The sequence below is a fragment of the Falco punctatus genome (assembly GCF_963210335.1).
Source record: "Falco punctatus genome assembly, chromosome: 4".
Taxonomy (NCBI): Eukaryota; Metazoa; Chordata; class Aves; order Falconiformes; family Falconidae; genus Falco; species Falco punctatus.
Window position 1 is genome coordinate 69364539 of NC_137583.1, and position 19366 is coordinate 69383904.

Sequence of the window (19366 nt, forward strand, 5' to 3'; positions counted from 1 at the left end):
AACCTGCTAATTAGGTTAATCATGAGCACTGTGGAAGCTACAGTTTTCGGGAAACTACTTTCTGAATATGTCTGAATGTAAATCTTGTCAAAATAATTAAAGTTGCATGTCTTGACAAATAACTTGCTCTTCCCTACCCTGCACTGCATACCACACTGCTAGGAATCTTTCTCAACAGCCAAGGCTAACTCCTGAAGCTACAGCACTATTGGTGTCATTAAAAGTAACTGCTGATCACAAGACTGGAGGGCTCCATGGATGGGTACGGGCACTTTGGAAGGACAGACTGGATGGGCAAGTTGGTCACTTTCTGAAAGGGTGGCTGGGATGCATGGAGCTCTGCCTGGGGACACTGGCTGAGCCAGTTGAGGCCTTACAGTGACACTGTGGTGGCTGTCCACTACAGATTGCCTGACCAGGAATACAAAGTAGGTCCTGAGGTAGGCCTTCTTCAGACAACTGGTGGAAGCCTCGTGTTCACGGGTCCTGGTCCTCATGAGGGTTTTCAGCAACCCCAGCATCTGCTGGAAGTACAACATGGCAGGGCACAGGCAGTCCAGGAGGCTTCTGGAACATCCTGATGATAACTTGTTGATGCAGATGACTGAGGGGCCAGGGAAGGGAGACACTCTGCTGGGCCTCATGCTTACAGGAAGAACTGCTGGGGCTATGAAGGTCAGGGACAACCTGGGCTGCAGTTAACCATGAATGGTGGAGTTCAGGATCCTGACAGAAGCGAAAAAAGCGTCAAGCTCCTCCAAACTCAGGAATGGACCATACCAATGTGCACAAAATCAAGCAAAGTTGGCAGAAGGTGTGTGGGTATGTACAGGGAACTTCTGACTAAACTCAGACATAAAAAGGAAGTGTACAAGAAGTAGAAGGAGGACCCAGGAGGGATATAGAGACATTCAGCGTACAGCAATAGATTTAGGGAAGCCAGAATCCACCTGGAGCTCAGTCTGGTGACAGCAGATGCAACTGACAAGAAAGGCTTACAGGTGTAACAGCAGCCAAAAAAAAACCCAACAAAACAAACCTAGGGAAAATGCAGGCCCACTGTTGAATGATGCAGGGACCTGGTGGCAAATGACACAGAAAGGACTGAAATATTCAATGCCTTCTTCACCTCAGTCTTTACCAGTAGGACTTGCTTTCAGGAATCCCAGGTCCCCAAGACTACTGGGAAAGTCTAGAGCAAGGAAAATTTAACCTTGATGGAGTAAAGTCAGGTTAGGGAACACTTAAGTGAACTGGATATACTGAAATCCATGCATAGGATGTGACAAGATGTGGCTGATGTCACTGTGAGGCCACTCTCAATGCTCTTTGAAAAGTCATGGTGATCAGGGGAGGTTCCTATTGACTGGAAGAAAGCAAGTATCACTCTGACCTTCAAGAAAGGCAAGAAGGTGGATCCCAGGAATTACAAGCCAATCAAACTCATTTCAGTCCTTGGGAGTAAAGAAGAAGTTTACTCCCTCAGAAACAAATAGTCATGGAAACCTTTCCAAACACATGAACAATGAGGTGACTGGGAGGAGTCAGCATGGATTTATGAAGACGAAATCATATGTGACTGACCTGATAGTCTTCCTCAAGGAGCTGACTGAGGGAAGAGCAGTGGATGTTGTTTATCTTGACTCAGGAAGACTTTTGACACTGTTTTCTATAAAACCCTGATAGACAAGCTGATGAAATAAGGTGAGATAAATGGACAGTGAGATGGACTGAAAACTGGCTGAACTGCCAGGCTCAGAGGGTTGAGGATTAGCAGAAAGAAGTCCAGTTGGATGCCAGTTACTAGTGTGCCGCAGGGGTTGACACTGGGGTCAACACTGTTTAACCTTTTCACTGATGAACTACACAATGGAGCAGAGTACACCTTCAAGAAGTTTGCAGATGGTGCAAAACTGGGAAGAGTGGCTGAGAAACCAAATGGTTTTGCTGCTCTTCAGGGGGACTGAAACAGGCTGGAGAAATGAACAAACAAAACAGTAATCTCAGAGTTCAAGAAAGGAAAATGCTGAGTCCTGCAGCTGGGCAAGAAACCCCATACAGCAGTACATGCTGGGGGCCAACTGGGTGGAAATCAGCTTTGCAGAAGACAACTTGGGGCTACTGGTGGATACCAAACTGACCATAAGCCACCAAGGTACCCTTGTGGCAAAGAAGGCCAGCAGCCTCATGGACTATATGAGGCAGAGTATGTTCAGCAAGTTGAGGGAGATAGTCCTATCCCTCTATTAAGCATTGTTGAGGCCACACCTGGAGTGCTGTGCCCACTTCTGGGCTGGCTGGTACAAGTGAGACATGGATACTGGAGCTGAGCCCAGTGAAGGGCCACAAAGATGCTTAAAGGATTGAGCATCTCTCATAAGGGGAGAGGCAGAGAGGGCTGGGACTGTTCAGCCTGGAGAAGAGAAGGTTCAGGAAGAATCTTTTCAATGTGCATAAATATCTGACGGGAGGGAGTAAAGAAGATGGAGCCAGAGTCTTCTCAGTGGTGCTCTGTGACAAGATGAGAGGCAATGGGCACAAAATAAAATCCAGGAAATTCCATTTAAACATAAGAAAAACCTTTTTTTTCTGTGAATGTGGTCAGACACTAGAATAGGTTGCCAAGAGAGGTTATGGATCTCCATTCCTGCAGAAATTCAGAACCTGACTGTACATGGCTCTGAGCATCCTGATCTGGCTGAGCATGCTCTGAGCAGGTGGGTTGGACTACATGATCTCCAGAGGTCCTTGCCAACCTCAACTTTTCTATATTCTTTGTGTAGTCAGTATACAGATGTATAGCTAGATGGAAGGAACTATATTTTCTTAGTACACTTTCTGCAACGAGCTTTTTATTCAGACCTTAAATCTTAAGATTTAATATACTTTAGAGGTGTACTAGCGCTAAAAGTATAGTTAGCATTGTAAGTTCCTTTGTGTAACTTGTTCTATGAACTTCTTCAGAGCTTTGACTGAATATTCCACTAAGTATCACAAATTCTGCTCTCAGGGGCCCACTAAAGTACACCTTTTCACTTTTATTTTCCAAATTTACTACTAGACAACACTGTCACCCATTCTAATGAAGAGGGTAACGTCATACTCACGACTTCCTGGCAAGGTTATATATATCAATGCAACATACAACTTCAATAAATAAATAAAACATTCTGTTCATTTGTCATTCTGCAATAAAATATTCAAGTTTTAAAAGTCAACTGCAAGAAACACCAACTTTCATTTTCTGTGTTTCGTCTCATATGCACAGAAAGAAATAGTATCACCTAACAAGCTGAATTCTAAGAAGTGTTGCTTTGTGCGTTCACCATAAAATAATGAAAAAAATTACAATTTAAATTATGGTCATAGGTTTAGTTTTCAAGGGTTCTAAGCCAATCTAGAAAAACAAGAATAATGTGTCTATTTAAAGATAAACTGAATTAAAATTATTCTGCCATTAAGCAAGCACATAGGAAAGCTAATCTAAATACCAGAATTTTCAGGAAAGGGAAAGGTTTATTGCTATGAGATAGATTCACAAAAGATACAGACCCAGGCAATTTAATCACATACAGCAATGAGACCCTACCGACAAAAAATGGACTGAGCAGAATGAGAGGAAAATGCAGTAAGCTCGAAGCTCCATAAAATCTGCAAAGATGAAGTAAGGAGGAAGAGTCCCAGCTTCACTTTGAGGTCACGTACACATTAGAAAAGTGTTGATAGAACTTTTTTTTAGAGTAGTAGTTTAAACAGAAATATTCCAGTCAGAGAGATACCAAACAGCGCTAAGAAATGCAGTGGCAATGACCTTGCTTCACAACAAAATAACCCAAAGAAACAAACAGGGAATAAAAGGGGGATTAATAAGACTCCTTTCTTATTAATAGGAAGGCATTGATCAAAATTCAGACTTGGTGACATCCATGCAACAAGAGCTAATCACACAAGAAACAGATTTGGACTCCTGAATATAGCAAGCAGCACACACCTGGTGCTTCACATAGCATAAAGATGAAAATAAATTAACCCAGTCCAACTGGACACGGACACAAATGGGAATGGAAAACATGGTTTGCTTTTGCTGAAAATCATTTGGTTTCTGTATTCTATCTGACAAGTCTTGCAAATGACATTGATGACTCTGACTTTGCACGCTAACGCAGACAGATGCATGATGACAGACCTGAGGTTTTCCAGGACAGAGCCTGCTGCCAGCTCTTCATACATCCGAGCCTGCTAGGGCTGCATCCAGGCCGCAACAAGCTAGGAAACAGCAAAGCTTAAATGCTCATTGCCTTCTGAGAAGGTTGCTACAAAATCCGTCTCACCAATTCTGATTTCCAATATCTTTACGATTACTCAGTTTTGCTATTCTTGACAGTCTTGCGTTCATTCCAGAAGCTGGGGAGCCTACCCATGAAATACTTTTAGAATTTGGGATAAACAGTATTTTTGAGGTCTGGGGGATGATTGCTGTCAGTGCCTTTAATACAGTCACTATGCTTCTAGTAACAAGGTGCAGAAAACTGTACAGAGTTCACTGACTTGATTTACGAAGTCTACTTTTTTTCCAGCAAAATGACTCACATCTGAAGTCTAAAGGGCTTTGGATTTGTTTTTTTGTTTATTTTTTCCAGAAAGCCTGTGCACTCTGGCTGCACTTCAGGTTTAACCAACACATTGTGTTCCGGTCACTACATGTACAAGCAGTTGCCTGCCAGCTGTGGGGAACTGTGCCTTTAGGAAAGTCTGGCAGAAAGGGACCGGCTGGTGGCTGTGCCCCTTCCATCATGCAATGCCAACTGGATTGTGCCCACTGGATAAAGCAGACTTTGGCTTTATATGATTTCTGAACATTACAGAAGCAACCAAACAAAATATAGACAACTCTTAGTTCTCTGTGGTCAACCTACCCTTCTCCGCTCAAGAAGCAGTTTACATGTTTCATAGTGCCTGAAGCTGGAACTTACAAACCCTTCTAACCCAGGCAACCTGTGCACGTGCAACCAGGAGCACTGAGGAGTAAGCAGCAGGCAGGGACGATGACAGCTAGCTTTGAAACTGCTATACTGAAATTTGAACGTGCCAGACTTTCTTCATAAAAGTGGAATTTTAAACAGACACTCAAAAGAAGGTGGGAACAAGAGTTTGCAACATACGTAAGGTGAAAAACTGGTCTTGTCATTTAAGGTGGAACAGCTGAATAACAGACCTGGTTGCGGCTGACATCTGATCAAAAAGACTCAGAAGGGAATTACCATGATCTTTTAAAAAGCCACTAGGATTTGTCTAACAAATAAGTTACCAAAACAGAAATTGGGATGAGAAGACCTGTGGGACAAAAAGGCATGTGGAGGAATCTACAATAAACGCTGCATTGCACCTGATGACACTAGACATGGTATTGACATCTTATTTAGTGCCATGTCTAGTGTTTGAAGAAAGGCTGAAGAATGACACAACTCTGCCTGCTCCATCTGAGCACTCACACCCTGCCAAGGACTAAACCAGCAATGCTGCTAGCTCCACAGCAGTGATGAATGAACCAGCAAAGTATCATACCATTAACCCTAAGACAGTTCAAAGCAGACAAACTAAAACAGCACCTGAAAAAATGCCTAGTGCTCCAAGTAAATGCACAGCTTATGAAAAATAAGAGTAGTTTTGGAGTTAAGCGATGAGCAAATACCCCGTAAGCTGGTAAGTTAAATTTACATGGATAAACAAATAATTGGAAAAGACTCAGTTTATAGCTTTTACCAACAAAACGACATATGAATTAAGAGGATAAAAGCATGCCTCAACCTTGGTCTCACTGAGCTATACCTTTATTTGGAGTGGCAAGGAACAGGCAACTAAGGAACATCCTGGCAAAACATAGCAATGACATGAAAGTCCAAATGACCTGTAGTTTTATGATGTCAGTGATTTATGCTGTTTATCACATAGCAACAGCTAAAGTGGAGCAACAGTCACTTGCTGCTCTGACAAACAAGCAAGGGAGCAGGTACTTTGGTTCTCCAGAAGGGAAATGAAGACTAGCTAATGGTGCAACCCTGCCCCTGTAAGAATGTGAAAGAAACATTTGATTGTTCTAACCAGGGAAAACCTGGAGGACATGGACTAGGCCAAATGCTGAGGCAACTGTGCAGTACTCTCATCTTCAGGAGACATTATGGGACATGGCACAGAGATGCTGTATTAGTACAAAGCACACCAGTATCAGGACTGGAAGCACCATGACTATGTCAGTGAGGTCCACACCTCAGCTATTCGTTACAAGTTAGGATTTTTGCTTAAGTTTGCCTCAGGTTGCACCAGGGGAGGTTTAGATTGGATATCAGGAAAAATTTCTTCATCAAAAGGGTTATCCAGCACTGGAACAGGCTGCCCAGGGAAGCAGTTGAGTCACCATCCCTAGAGGTATTTAAAAGACTAGATGTGGCGCCTAGGGACATGGTTTTTCAGTGAACCTGGCAGTGTTAGGTTTACGGTTTGTCTTGATGATCTTAAGGGTCTTTCCAACCTAAATGATTCTATGATTTTGTTTGGCATGCTGTTTCAGGGCTCTACTGCTTTCAGGTATCTGCATGACATTGTACCTTGCAGGAGAGCATGGCACTTGCTCACTGTCTCCTCTGGGTGAGATATTTTGGGCATGACTAAATTTTCAGCCAGAAACACAGAAGTCGTTTGTTAGCTCAAAAGCCATTAATCTATGTAAGTGCCATTTTGGTACAGAAAGAACTCCAGAGCAGTTGTCCAAGGTTCTAATATCTTTACTGAGAGCTAGGGGTTCTGGATAAATGAATACCAGAATGCCACATGAAACAGCAAGCACAGGAATAAAGTTCAAAGAGAAGTATATAAATAGACAGTGGCCATCACCATCATGTTTCCTCCCCAAAATGAGAAAAGGATATGAAAACACACAGACTGGTCAACAAGGATTTTGTGTCTTGCCTGTATCAGAGATCCTGATGGTGCAGCTGTGTAGCAGATGTGAGTGCAAATCCCAACAAAGAATGTGAAAACCAGTGTAAAGTTTGTTCACGGGGCTTCTAGCCCTGAGGTGTCATCATAGGAAGCGAACAAATTGAACAGGGTGCCAGCCAGTATTTCTGAGGAGGGACGCTGGCAAAGTTTCCTTACAAGAGACTGAGCCATAGACAAAACTGAACTTTACATATGTCCTGGCCAAACTCTACATTTTAATGCATTCAAATGGTAGAACAGTCAATGTGTCTTTTTCATGGGTATAAAAGGTTTTTCTTCATCAGAGGCCAACGGTAGCTGATACTCACCAGAAACCATCAATTGCTGCTTCTAAAAAGAGTTTGACAGTCACCACCTACAAGTTCCCAAGAGCAATACATAAGCTATTTTCTCAGCTAGCAAAGTATGATTTGCAAATTGAATAAAAACTTGGAAGAGATTTGGTCATTGCAGCCACATTCTCCAAAGCATTTGAAAAAGTGTAGAGGAGCAGAATCTAGAGGTGGATTATGGTAATCCGATTTAAAAGAAAAAAAGAAGCCTGTCCAGTCTAAGATAGAAGGCAGACTTACTGCTGAGGAAAGTTCCTGCATAAAGTAATTAAGGCTGATACTAAGGGATGGCTGGGACAGCATAGCCCTTTTAGCAGTTTCAAGGCTCTCAGCACTATATTTTTTGTTCAAAGCCAACAAGCAAGTGATTTCTGAGGTGCTACAGACATATGTCCAAAGAAATACATGCTGATCATTTATGGACTGTAGGAAACCACAGGAGAGCTAGAAAATATACAGTTTAGTAAAAAATAATTTCAAATATAAAGTTCAATTCAAAACTTTATAAAAAAAATGCAAACAGTAGCATGAAAAAAGTTCTAAAAGCTTGTCACATGCCAAAACTAGAAAGAAGTCAAGCAGAAGAACAGATCTGCAAAAATGTGCATACAATTTGACTGCAACATCTGGAAATAAACAGTTCATAGCATTTTAGCCTTATTTCAGTGAGACAATGCTACCAAACAATTCCATGGTTATACAGATCAACTCTCTTTTTACTAGCCTTGGTGAAACTGTCATGGCCCCTGTTTAGAGCCCATGAATTTATGTAGTTTGGACTGAAATATGATTTCATACATGCAAATTTTAGACATGCCAATTTGCATTATTCACAACTGAACAGTAGAAAACAATGTCAAAGTAATGCTGAAAAACAGAGAAAGACCCTGGTCCACATACAGCAACAAAGCAGCACCAATGAATCCCTGGTTGCCACTGCCTGACGTTTTTTAGAATAGAAAGCTGAAAACAAGAATGCCTGCACTGGTAAAAACTGATGCCAGAGTCAGAGGGGCTTAATGGATATACAAAAAGATAGGCAAGGACAAACAAAAAGCTTAAGAAGATTTGTGGTCACAAGAGTGGCTACCACTTCCCAACAACTATGTGCAAGCCAGCGCTTGAAGCAGAGGCTGCCAACAGCAAGGACTTAACACTAGCAGCTGTGCACTCATGCAAAGTTGTAACCTCCCTTAGGCACACTCGGGAGGAACAAGTGGCATCTCCCTGAAATCCCAGCAAGGGGGTGAGAGACTGTTCTGCTCAAGAAGATCTTGGAAAGGTAATAGATGCTGCTGTTGCAGAGGCCAAGTGCAGAACATGGCTCCACCAGGATGGCTACACTGCTATGAACTGCCAGAGCACAAACCAGTGGTGACGGCTGGGAAGAGACCCAGCGGCTGTTGGGTAACTCAGTGCTGCTAGCTAACTTAATTCACACTTTAGAAGTATGCACTCAACATTTTACACTGATTATTAGCCGCAAGTATTTTTAGATTTGCCCAGAAACAGAGGCTCCAGCTTTAACCATACACTACCAACTGAAACAATGTAGAGAGGCTCACGCTGTGCACATGAAAGAGGTAGGACTCAAGTCAAGAAAACCCAAATCTCAGCTGCATGTAAAACCTGCCAGTGCACTGTACTGTGATACTCTGCAATAGCAAAAGAGTTTTAATTTTTAATACAATTTTTTTTTGTGGAAATTTTTCATTGAAAGTATCGCAGATTAGCTCTAAAAGGAACAGTTTGATACTCACAACTGAATTAATAAATACTGAAGCTTTCTTGAGGACCTACTGTCTGTGTATTCCTGAATCTGAAGCAGCCAAGGCAGCATTGTCTTGGCCTTTCCAGTTCAGACCATGGATCTAATACATTGCATCTGAAATTCTTAGAGCACCTTGGACGTCTTTCAGAAAAGCATGTATGAGGATAACTCACCGATGTACAGGCTGGTACACTGTTGACAAGCTTTGCCCCTGTGTTACAGCATGGCAACACAGCATTTTATGTCACCAGTGGTTGACATAAGGGGAAATCACACCTGACAATCTGACAGCCTCCTATGATGGAATGACTGGCTGAGCAGATGAGGGAAGACCAGTGGATGTTGTCTACCTCGACTTCAGCAAAGCTTTTGACACCATCTCCCATAACATCCTCACAGGCAAGCTCAGGAGTGTGGGTTAGATGGGGCGACAGTGAGGTGGGCTGGGAGCTGGCTGAACAGCAGAGCTCAGGGGGTTGTGATCAGCGGCGCAGAGTCCAGCTGGAGGCCCAGAGACAGGCTGCCCAGAGAGGCCGTGGGGTCTCCTTCTCTGGAGATACTCAAAACCCGCCTGGATGTGAGCCTGTGCAGCCTGCTCTAGGTGAACCTGTTTAGCAGGGGGGGTTGCACTAGATGATCTCCAGAGGTCCCTTCCAACCCCAACCATTCTGTGATTTATCCCTGTGTATGTTGCAGCATGGCAACACATCATTTTATGTTGCCAGTGGTTACCACTGGTCAGATAAAGACTCAGTTTTTCAAGACCATAGTGGCAATTTTTGGCCTTCACAATAAACCAGAAAGGAGCGAAGAATATTTGGACCAAGCACCAGTTTCCCCAGTACTAGAGATCTGTATTAGGGTAAGTGATCAGGGCTAATTTCAAAGTAGCTGGTATATCCCATTAAACAGTACAACTATAAATACGTCATTTCAGTTTATAAATATCCTTAATTGCTCAACAGACCCATACTAACATGAGTGCTATCATTTCTACTGCATGTTCGTAAAATAAAGGCCAAATATAGGAGTAATCACTAAATTATATAGCCTGATCAGTTATGTAATGCAGACCATTACATTTTTCTATAGGAACTCTTGCAATTTGTCGTAGTATTTAACTATAGAATATTTTCCAAGAAGGGATTCAGTCTTGATCTGAAAGCAGCACAAAAACATCCTCATCTCTCTTGTTAAGTTTTTTCAATAGCTAAGTACCCTTCTGAGAAGAATCTGAGCCAGATTGCGCATTTGAATTTCTCTGGCTTTGGCTTCCAGCTACCAGATCTTATTAAACCTCAGTCCCATAGATTAAAGAGTCTTTTGTGACTACCTTCTCTCTCCCTGCTTGTTTATATACCACAGAAGTCATCTCTCAATCTTCTTGCTGATCTAAAAAACAGATTAGGTTTCACAGTAGCAAGCACTTTTCCCAGCCCTCAAATACTTTCTGAATCACATCCATCTATTGCACACCTCCTTCAAAAATGCATGTCAGGAACAGGACATAATGCATTTGTATTCATCTCAAAGATGTCACCTCTTGCTGTGAAATCAATTCTCTACTGATAACCTTTAAAACACCTATTCTCCTCAACTTTGTGTCTTTAACTAGTCCATAATGATAATTTGCCTTTTGGCTGTATTCAAGTGTATCTCTTTGACTAAGCCCAAGTTACCAAGCAATAAAGATTATTTTTCATTACCATCCTTTCTGAAACAAAATTTACAATTTCACCAAGCTTTGTGTTATCCACAAATTTTATGAGTAATCGTTTTGTGCTTGGTTCTTTATTGCAACTGAAAACACTGAATAGTATCCTGCTCACTCCTGATCCTTCACAGTAGCCCAGCAGAAGCCTCCCCTCCAGTCATGATTTTTTCACTTTTTTCACTGACAATCAGTGTATGTGATCTGCAGATCTCTGCTTCCACTTAACTGCGATCAGCCCCTGTGCATGGAGTGTGAGTCACATACTTAACTCCCTCTTCACACTCCTCCACAAATAGCCTATAACTCATGCATTGCAGTGCAATGCCTGGTTTCTCTTTCATGCCATAATCCCACCCAGCAGACAGCTGGGCACCAGATACCTTGTTCCACCGACCTATTCTGTCCTTTCCATGTAACAAGAAAAAAACCAAGTCTGTAGAGCTACACTACTTGTAGCTACTACAAATACATGCCTACCTGGAAGGAAAATGCTGCTGTATTGCACAGCACAAAGTTTTGCCACCTGAGGTGGTCCTGGACTTGGGTAAGGTCTCTGAGAGGATGGGTTCCAGCTCCAGTTCTGAAGCCTCTCTGCTATCATGTAATCTGATGTGCAAAACCAGCCCTTTTGCCCATTATTTGTCACGGTGCTCTTGCATGTCATCAAAAGACATCTGAAAGGTCTTGTGGTATCTGTAGACCATTGCAGTGGGCCTTCCAAACCACTGTTGTTGTTTCTTCTAATCATGATAGGAATATAATTTAATATTAAAACACCAGATACTTTATTTTCTCTTTGAAACTTCCTAGCCAAACTCAGTCTAGTATGATAAAGCAGAATGTGTGTTATATTAAGGTGATTAAAAAAAGCAGCCCATGGAACTGTACAGCCGCATCTATATTATTCTTAAATTAAATATTAATAGGAATATGGATGAGAATATTTTCAGGATCACAGTGCTCTAATAATCTTATGCATTTTATATGCCACTGATTTTTTTGCTTAAAGATAATGTTTATTAGTCCCACTTTTACACTGTGCTCCATCAATATTAATTCTGCACTGTCTTTATAACAGCTGTGCTACATTTTATTATTTTATACATATGAAACTTGCTATTTTATTCAGAAATATGAAACAGAATCATTATGCTGTCTAGGTAAGGCTAGTTATTGCTTCAAAGTGGCAGGGATACGAAAGAACTAAATAGGGTTTTAATACTGCAGATTTTATTGGGGAAAAAGCCACAATAAAACAGAATGTAACTCTTAGTTAATCTACAAGAACTACAAATATAAGAATTTCATCCTGAATGTGCATCATGCAGGAACGGAATTTATTAAACTCTCTTAGGTTGTTCTCTAAAGCCCTGTATACCATGAAAATAAACCAATAAACTAGCAAAGGTTTGGCAGCAGGCAAAAGAAATTAATTATACTCTGGAATTAATTAATTAGGTTAAGACATGCTAACAAGAAAACAGATTTTCCCATGACCAGTCTAATCAGTGAAACTGTTCCTTATGAACCGCTACTGCATGTGCATACACTTTTGCAGCAAGTCCAACTTCCATCCTCCCTAAACTCTATCTCCCAGCCTTTCACTGCCCCCAGCCCTCAGAGCCCCCATTTCTCTGCAATTTCCTCCAGCAGCCAGACACGAGGCACAGCGTTGGAGCCACCAGCAGAACGTTCCTGCTGACCACCCAGGGCACATCAGGGAGAGAGGGACCTGCTGATGCTGAGGGTTTCAGCCTGTGCTCTGCAGGAACATTTCTAAAGTCCATTTTCTGCCTCAACAGTGCTTTTCACAAAGCTTTGTAGGACTTGGTGTGTACAACCTCTTCTTTACTGCTGTCTTTGAACTCAATTTGCATAAAAAAGAAGCATCAGTGATGTGAGCTTCAAATAACACAAATGATATAAGAATCCACATACATTTTCCATGTACTGCTTTTGTTCTTTATTAAACAAATATGGGCAAATGTGCTATGTGTGGAATAAGCAGAGGAAGAGGACAGGAATGCCCTACTCTCATGGAAGATATAGTTGTTCTTAATTAAATTCAGTTCATAATTAATACAAAAAGCACCTGATGCCTTTCTTTTTCCCCATGTCTCTTTTAGCTGAAACTAGCTACCTCCCTCTCATCTGAGTCACCACTACAAGAAAATGAAGCTGATGATAGCGAGGTGACAGTAATGCAGGAAGGCTCTTTTTAATCCTCATGTTTCTGCAGCACTTCTGGCTCTGATATTCAAAGCAGCACTGTGAACCTCTCGCGTGAACACAAATTAAAGAAAAAGGCAGAACAGGGAGCTACAGCTGCAAGAGCATCAGAAGAGGCATGGAGCTCCAGCAGCCCACAGCAAAATGTATATGGCTGTGAGCCCTTCTCTGCCAAGCACTGGCAAATTTTGGAACCTTCTTGAGTTAATTTTCTTTGTAGAAGAGAAACTGGCAGTACAAACCAAATATCTTCTCAGTGCAGGATGTTTATTTTCAAAAGTCCAGCTGCCCTTCTTCCTAGAAGCCAGAACAATAACAAGCTCAGGCAACAATGTTCAGCCAAGGCTTCAGACCAAGTGCATCTCTCCTCTCCAGAAAAATGTCTTCATGTCTTCCATCTCCCTCTCTCCAGGGATCTGCACAGACTGGTTTGCAAGACACAGCACTTACTGCTTCTCTGATGGCAGCTTTGTATCTGACCACATACCCTTTCTTTCTCCTGCTTAAGACAATGCAGTCAGAGACCAGGGAAACTGCATATGAAACCTCCTTCCATGAGGCTGCACGAAAGATACAGAAACACGGTGTCACTGAGCTTTGTTTGCATTATCAGTAATTAAAGTTAATAGGGAAACTTGAGATTACACCTTTGTTATGTAACTGTGCAACATTACCATGAGTTTTTATCTGTTTCATCTATTAATTCAAACCCAGTTCCTACAAAAAGCCATCTCACCCAAGAGAGGAGTACTTTAAAGTTTATGAGTCTTTTGTCAAATCTAACTCAAGTTGCAGCCTGCCTGCTTTCAGGAGGAGGAGAGGGGAAATCGTTCATCTGTAGACAGTTCCACAAATTCCTCAGAAGGAGAGGTAGACAAATTCTCCTCCCAGGGCCTGGGCAAGATTTATAGCAAATTCCAGCACAAAGAACCATGGAATATATCCTATAATATATACCCATAGTGTTCACAGCATGTTTGTCTTGGGATGGTTGGTCTTTAGAGGGGAGTTCACAGTGAGAGGTCACTTGCCTTTCTTACAGGTGATGCTGTGATTTATTTTGTGGGAATATAATAAATAGGAATAGCTGCCCTGAGCATTTACCGTAAGATCACAGGAACTGGATTTATAAAATGAAGAGAGTTGCATCAATATAACAAATATCAAACTTTTCAGATGCAAAAATACACTACTTCCAAGGAAGAGAAAGACATATAGTCAGAATGATCTAGTAAGCCCCTACAGTGCAACCATTGCTACAGCTTGACTCAACCACCTCTTTTCCTGCCTTGAAGACTCAATCACCTAATCACACCAGTTAAGTTAAAGCAGTAAAACCCCAAACAATCCCACAAGGCAGTATCAGACTAGAGCTCAGGACACTGCATTTCTGCAACAGCAACATCTGCCTCCAAAACAATTTTCCCCTCTTCTGTTTCACAAGGGATAACAACCACTACAGACCACATCCAGTGGCAAAATCCAGCAGTGAATGCACCTGCCTGAAGACACTTCACACCCGCCTTCCATAAGAAAAAACCCCACAATTAATTTGATAGGAATTAAATATTCCACTTTTCTAGAGTGTTCAACCAAAATGACCACGAGGGCCAGACTCATTACAAAAACAAAGGGTAGTACACTGCTACAGCCGATGCCCATCTTATTTTCCTTGTCCATCTAAGCTGAGGTTATACAGCACCCACTACTCTAAGACAAAACTTCTCTTCGTGGTGCTTCATCACTAATGCCTCTTTTTGTGGAAACATTGGGTAGCGGTGCGTCGGCACTATGGAACTATCATATATTGGCAGTATGAACTGCGAAATACTTGCCTAGGGACCACACAGCTCTACAGGCTCCAGGTGCTGATGTACCTTCTGTCCCTTTCTGCACCACGTTCCCATGAGCCACTTCTAGGCGGGATCATCTGTATGTTCTTATGGCATAACATCCTCCTCTTTCATGTTCTCACCATCAACGCACACCTCCACCCAAGCGCTTCAAGAAGCAAACTGACATCATCTTTGGTTTCTCTGCTAGCATGAGTCTCCTCTTTTGTAACATACTGAACCATGACACATAGAATCATAGAATCACTGAGGTTGGGAAAAACCCTTAAGATCATTGAGTCCAACTGTAAATCTAATACTGCCAAGATGACCACTAACCATGTCCCTAAATGCCTGCACACTACCTACACTGCTCTTTTCCTCATTTCTTTATCACCTACAAAGATCTGTAGGAAGGGCCACTACTTGCTCCAACTGTACCAGATGGCAAGGCACAGCAATGTAATCTTAGCACAGCATTTACATGAAGCGCAGAATTGCCTCATAGTGTTAACATCTTCTTGTCCTCCCACTAACATACCCATCCCACCTTACAAAAAAGCCATTGTATGTCATTGTGTTGTTTTCCATACCTGGAGCATTACCTTTTCCATACCTTTTCAGTTCTCATTTCCTCAGTCTCCTCTTTTTCTCTTAGTAATATAAGAAACATAAAGTCTACAAACTAGACACCCCATTCTTGGTTTTCATTCTCCTATATGTCCCTATGTACATACCCATAGATTTCTTCCATTATGATTTAATCCTGAATTAAGGTTTTTCTATTAATCCTGACACCAAGATGGTAGAAGTTCACAAAATATTAAAAATAATGAGACAACCTGTTCATAAAATACAGGGCTTGAAAAAGGACACAGTCTTCAGTCACAGAAACACAGTGAAAGATGGCAACATCAGCAGCTCTTTTAAAACCAGAAGGTTAAAACTGAACCATCATTATTTTTTGAAAGAATTATTTTTGAAGAATTAATTGCTGAGGCAAGTATTGAGTTTTATGTTCATGGCTCTACACCTAGATTTCTTAAATTTAAGCTCACTTCCTTACCCCTATCTTTCCACCCCCATAAGCATCAGCTCATTATTTTTAAAAAGCACAATGAATAAGAAAGAGGCAATTTAACATGAAGCACTGTGGAAACTGACTGCGACTTTGTTCAAAGAGTGAATCAGTACACGACTTCCTCAGTCTTTTACTCTTCCTTAAGCATCTGCTTTTGGCTACACTTCTCTGATTTCTCCTTGATGCTTGACCCTAATGAAACCTCAGAGACCTCCTCGGGAAGTGGGGAGCTGGGGGGGGGGAGGTGAAAGCCACAAAGAAAACAAGTGTTTCCAGTGCTTCCTACCTGCCCTTGGATAACCTTCATGCTCCAGTACTCCTCCAAGCACCTCATTTGCTGAGAAACACAGCTTTAGACTTTCTGGTTATTGTTACTGGCTGCTTTTACCTAATACTAGTTTTCCCATTAAACTTAGAAAAATCACAGGTTCCTTGCTAGCAATCAGTTCTTCCCTCAGGCAAGTCACAGGTTACCTGCAGGAGGGAACCAGTGCTCATTGTGAGCATTTGTGGTGTCTGCAGCAAGACATCTTTCAACCCTGCAATGACTGGATTAAATTAGAGCTGCCAAAAGTTTCTGTCAAATTTCTGTTAGCATCAAATTATTCCTAATTACCAACATTTTTGCAAATGTATATAATAAACTATATATCTAAATAGACTCTCTTTTGCAAGGCACATTCCTGACTGAAATATTCAGTACTAAAATATGACCACAATGTCATGAATGTAGGAAACAAATGGTCAGGATACCTGGGTGGAGAACAAAGACAGCTTCCTAGAGAAAGTAATTCTAGATTAATATATGAAATAGGGATTTTTTTTCCTCCTCACATTTCACAAACAAATACAGACTTATTCAGTTTGGAATTACTTTAGGTCATCCAGTGCTTACAGCAGGCTTAACACTGAATTCAGACCAGGTTGCTCAGGGCTTTATCCAGCTGGGTCTTGAAAACCTCCAAGCATGGAAAATCACCACCTCATGGGCAACCAGCTCCACTACTTAATTACCCTGGTAGTGAAAACGTTTTCCTTGTAAAACATTGGCTCTGATGCTAATTTACATTGTATGAAGATGAAATCTCTGATTTCAACTTGTCATTGTCTTTTGTTCTGCCAATACACATTGCTGTAAAGAGCATGGCTCCATCTCCTCAGTAACCTCCTTGTAGGGGTCAGATAGCTGCTGTTAGGTCCTTCCAATGCCACCAGGTTGAACAAGCCCCATTCCCTCAACCTCTCCTTGCAAAGCAAGTGCTCTAACCCCTGATCATCTTGATGGCCCTTCACAGAACTCGCTCAAGTTGACGTCTTGGGAGTGTCCAAAACTTAGGTGTAAAGGAGAATAATAATAATCACTTCCTTCAAATTCTGGCTGCTGCCCTGTTGATACAGTGCAGTCTACTGCTACCCTTCATTGTTTTGTGCTGATCAAGGATGAGGATGTTGTTCGTTCTTGGTTTCTTATTCAGTCTTTTTCCCTTCTGCTGACCCTGTCAGCACAGGTGCCAAGTAACACTGAACAGCTGAATGAGCAAAGCAGAAATGCAAGACTCTGACCAATTTTGCAGCCTGTCCTCACTTCATATAAGCGGAAGATCAACTGCCCTGTCAGGATATTGCTTCCTCAGATCAAGTAAAATCATATAAACTATCTGTTAGGGTAGCAGAACTGCAATGACATGTGAGTCTTCCATAGTCTTAGGCTGTTTCTCTACATATCTGAGCTATAGATAACAAACCATCCAAGCAAAGTCATCAGTTATGTTCTAGCTTTTCTATAGTGCTCTAGTTGTTCTTTTTGCATCAGACATTGTTCATTCCAGAAAACACCATGAGGTTGTGGGATTTTCTGGATGAATTTCACTGCAAAGACATGGCCAGACATAGCATTATACAGTTTACCAAGCGTACACTTGTAACCAGGGACACAAATAAAGGGGAGCTGCAAGAAGAGGCTGTATTTCAATGGGAAAACAGGGTTTTCAACCTAAAACGTGACAGGCCAATAGTGCAACATGAAACACAAGATATTCTCAGTCCTCATTCAGTTTACAAGCACAGTATCAAACCTCCTTTATCTAACATGCCAACACAGTAATGAAAGTAAGATAAAATTATGAGCAAACCTACTTCATCCAAGATGTCCAAGTACCAATATATACACACTGCATCTCTCTTTGCTTTAATAAGCAATGAATGTATCCATAATTTTTTTCACTAAAGAAGAAAAAGCATTAGGATTTTACCCAGCATACCCAGAAAATGCTTCAGTTTTTAAGGGGACTGTGGAAGTGGGATTTGAAGTTGGGTCTCTGGATCTTAATCTCTGGATTGCATGTGAATGCACTGCCAACCCTGCGGAACCCAGAATTTCCCACACAGTTTTGCTGGCACCAACGATGCTTGTGAGCAGGTAGCCTGTCTGCTGTGATTGCCTGAAGAAAGCAGCCCTTGAATAATGAGCCATAAGGAAACATAGTAAATACATATGCCATAGTGTATTGTTTTATCTACCATCGCTGTATCTAAACACTTAGAAAGCATCTCTCTATGAACACTTTACAGGGAAACTTTTGAACACTGTTGAACACTCTACAAAAACTTCTGTAATTTCCTATATTCAAGAAAAATACATTCACCTTCTGTGAAGAGGGGTTCTTGCAGAATTTTACAGCTGATGTATAAATTTTTCATCAAATCCTGTCTGCATTTGCGGTTCTCTACTGGGATTAGTAGCATATAATTGGAGCAGGAATAGTGAGGAGAAGTACACAGTGGTTTTAAAAATCAGAAACGGCGCTTGTTTATGATATTTGCAGCTTTTCCATCTAAGTACCCACACAGATTGCACATAGTCCCACAGAGATGGAAATTAATATGTGAAATACCTGTGCAGCTTGAGCGTCACAGTTCCATAAACAGTGGCAAAGCCCAGAAGACGAACCCATCTTAGGAGAACACAGCGAAATACACTTGGCTCAAAATACAAAATGACAACCTATAGAACAGAAAGATAGAGAGAGCTTCAGTACTGCTTTAATGTGAAAGTAGTTCTTCATTCAAATGCAGAATAGTTGCAAAACAGGACAGCAGACATATTTCAGCTCGTACTGCTGTATATTTAGATTTTCTAGTAAAGTGATGGGATGATCAGATCAACCAGCTGGCACAGTTCTAGGCACCAACTCCTTTTGAAGGGAGCTGGCAAAAGCCCTGTGACAGACTGTGAAGTGACAACACTTTTAAATGCAATTCCACTGACTTTTCTTAACTGAGTGAAAACATGTACCCAGAGAAGAGGATAGAACAGACAAGGACATTTTCCTTGAGCTATTCCAGTAATATGCAGCTGGCCTAATTCTGTTTTGATGGACTGTATTTACTAGGTTACACTTCAAAGTA

General features: G+C 41.5%; 1 protein-coding gene across 2 annotated transcripts in view; it reads right to left on the reverse strand.

The window, feature by feature from the left end:
• The window catches only part of GPR158 (G protein-coupled receptor 158), a 209874-nt gene that overhangs the window by 39837 nt on the left and 150671 nt on the right, over positions 1–19366 (reverse strand). For both annotated transcript variants that reach the window (XM_080384638.1, XM_080384637.1), the window contains exon 6: positions 18853–18962. In XM_080384638.1, the coding sequence (XP_080240764.1) occupies positions 18853–18962 (110 nt within the window). The remainder of the gene's footprint in view (positions 1–18852; positions 18963–19366) is intronic.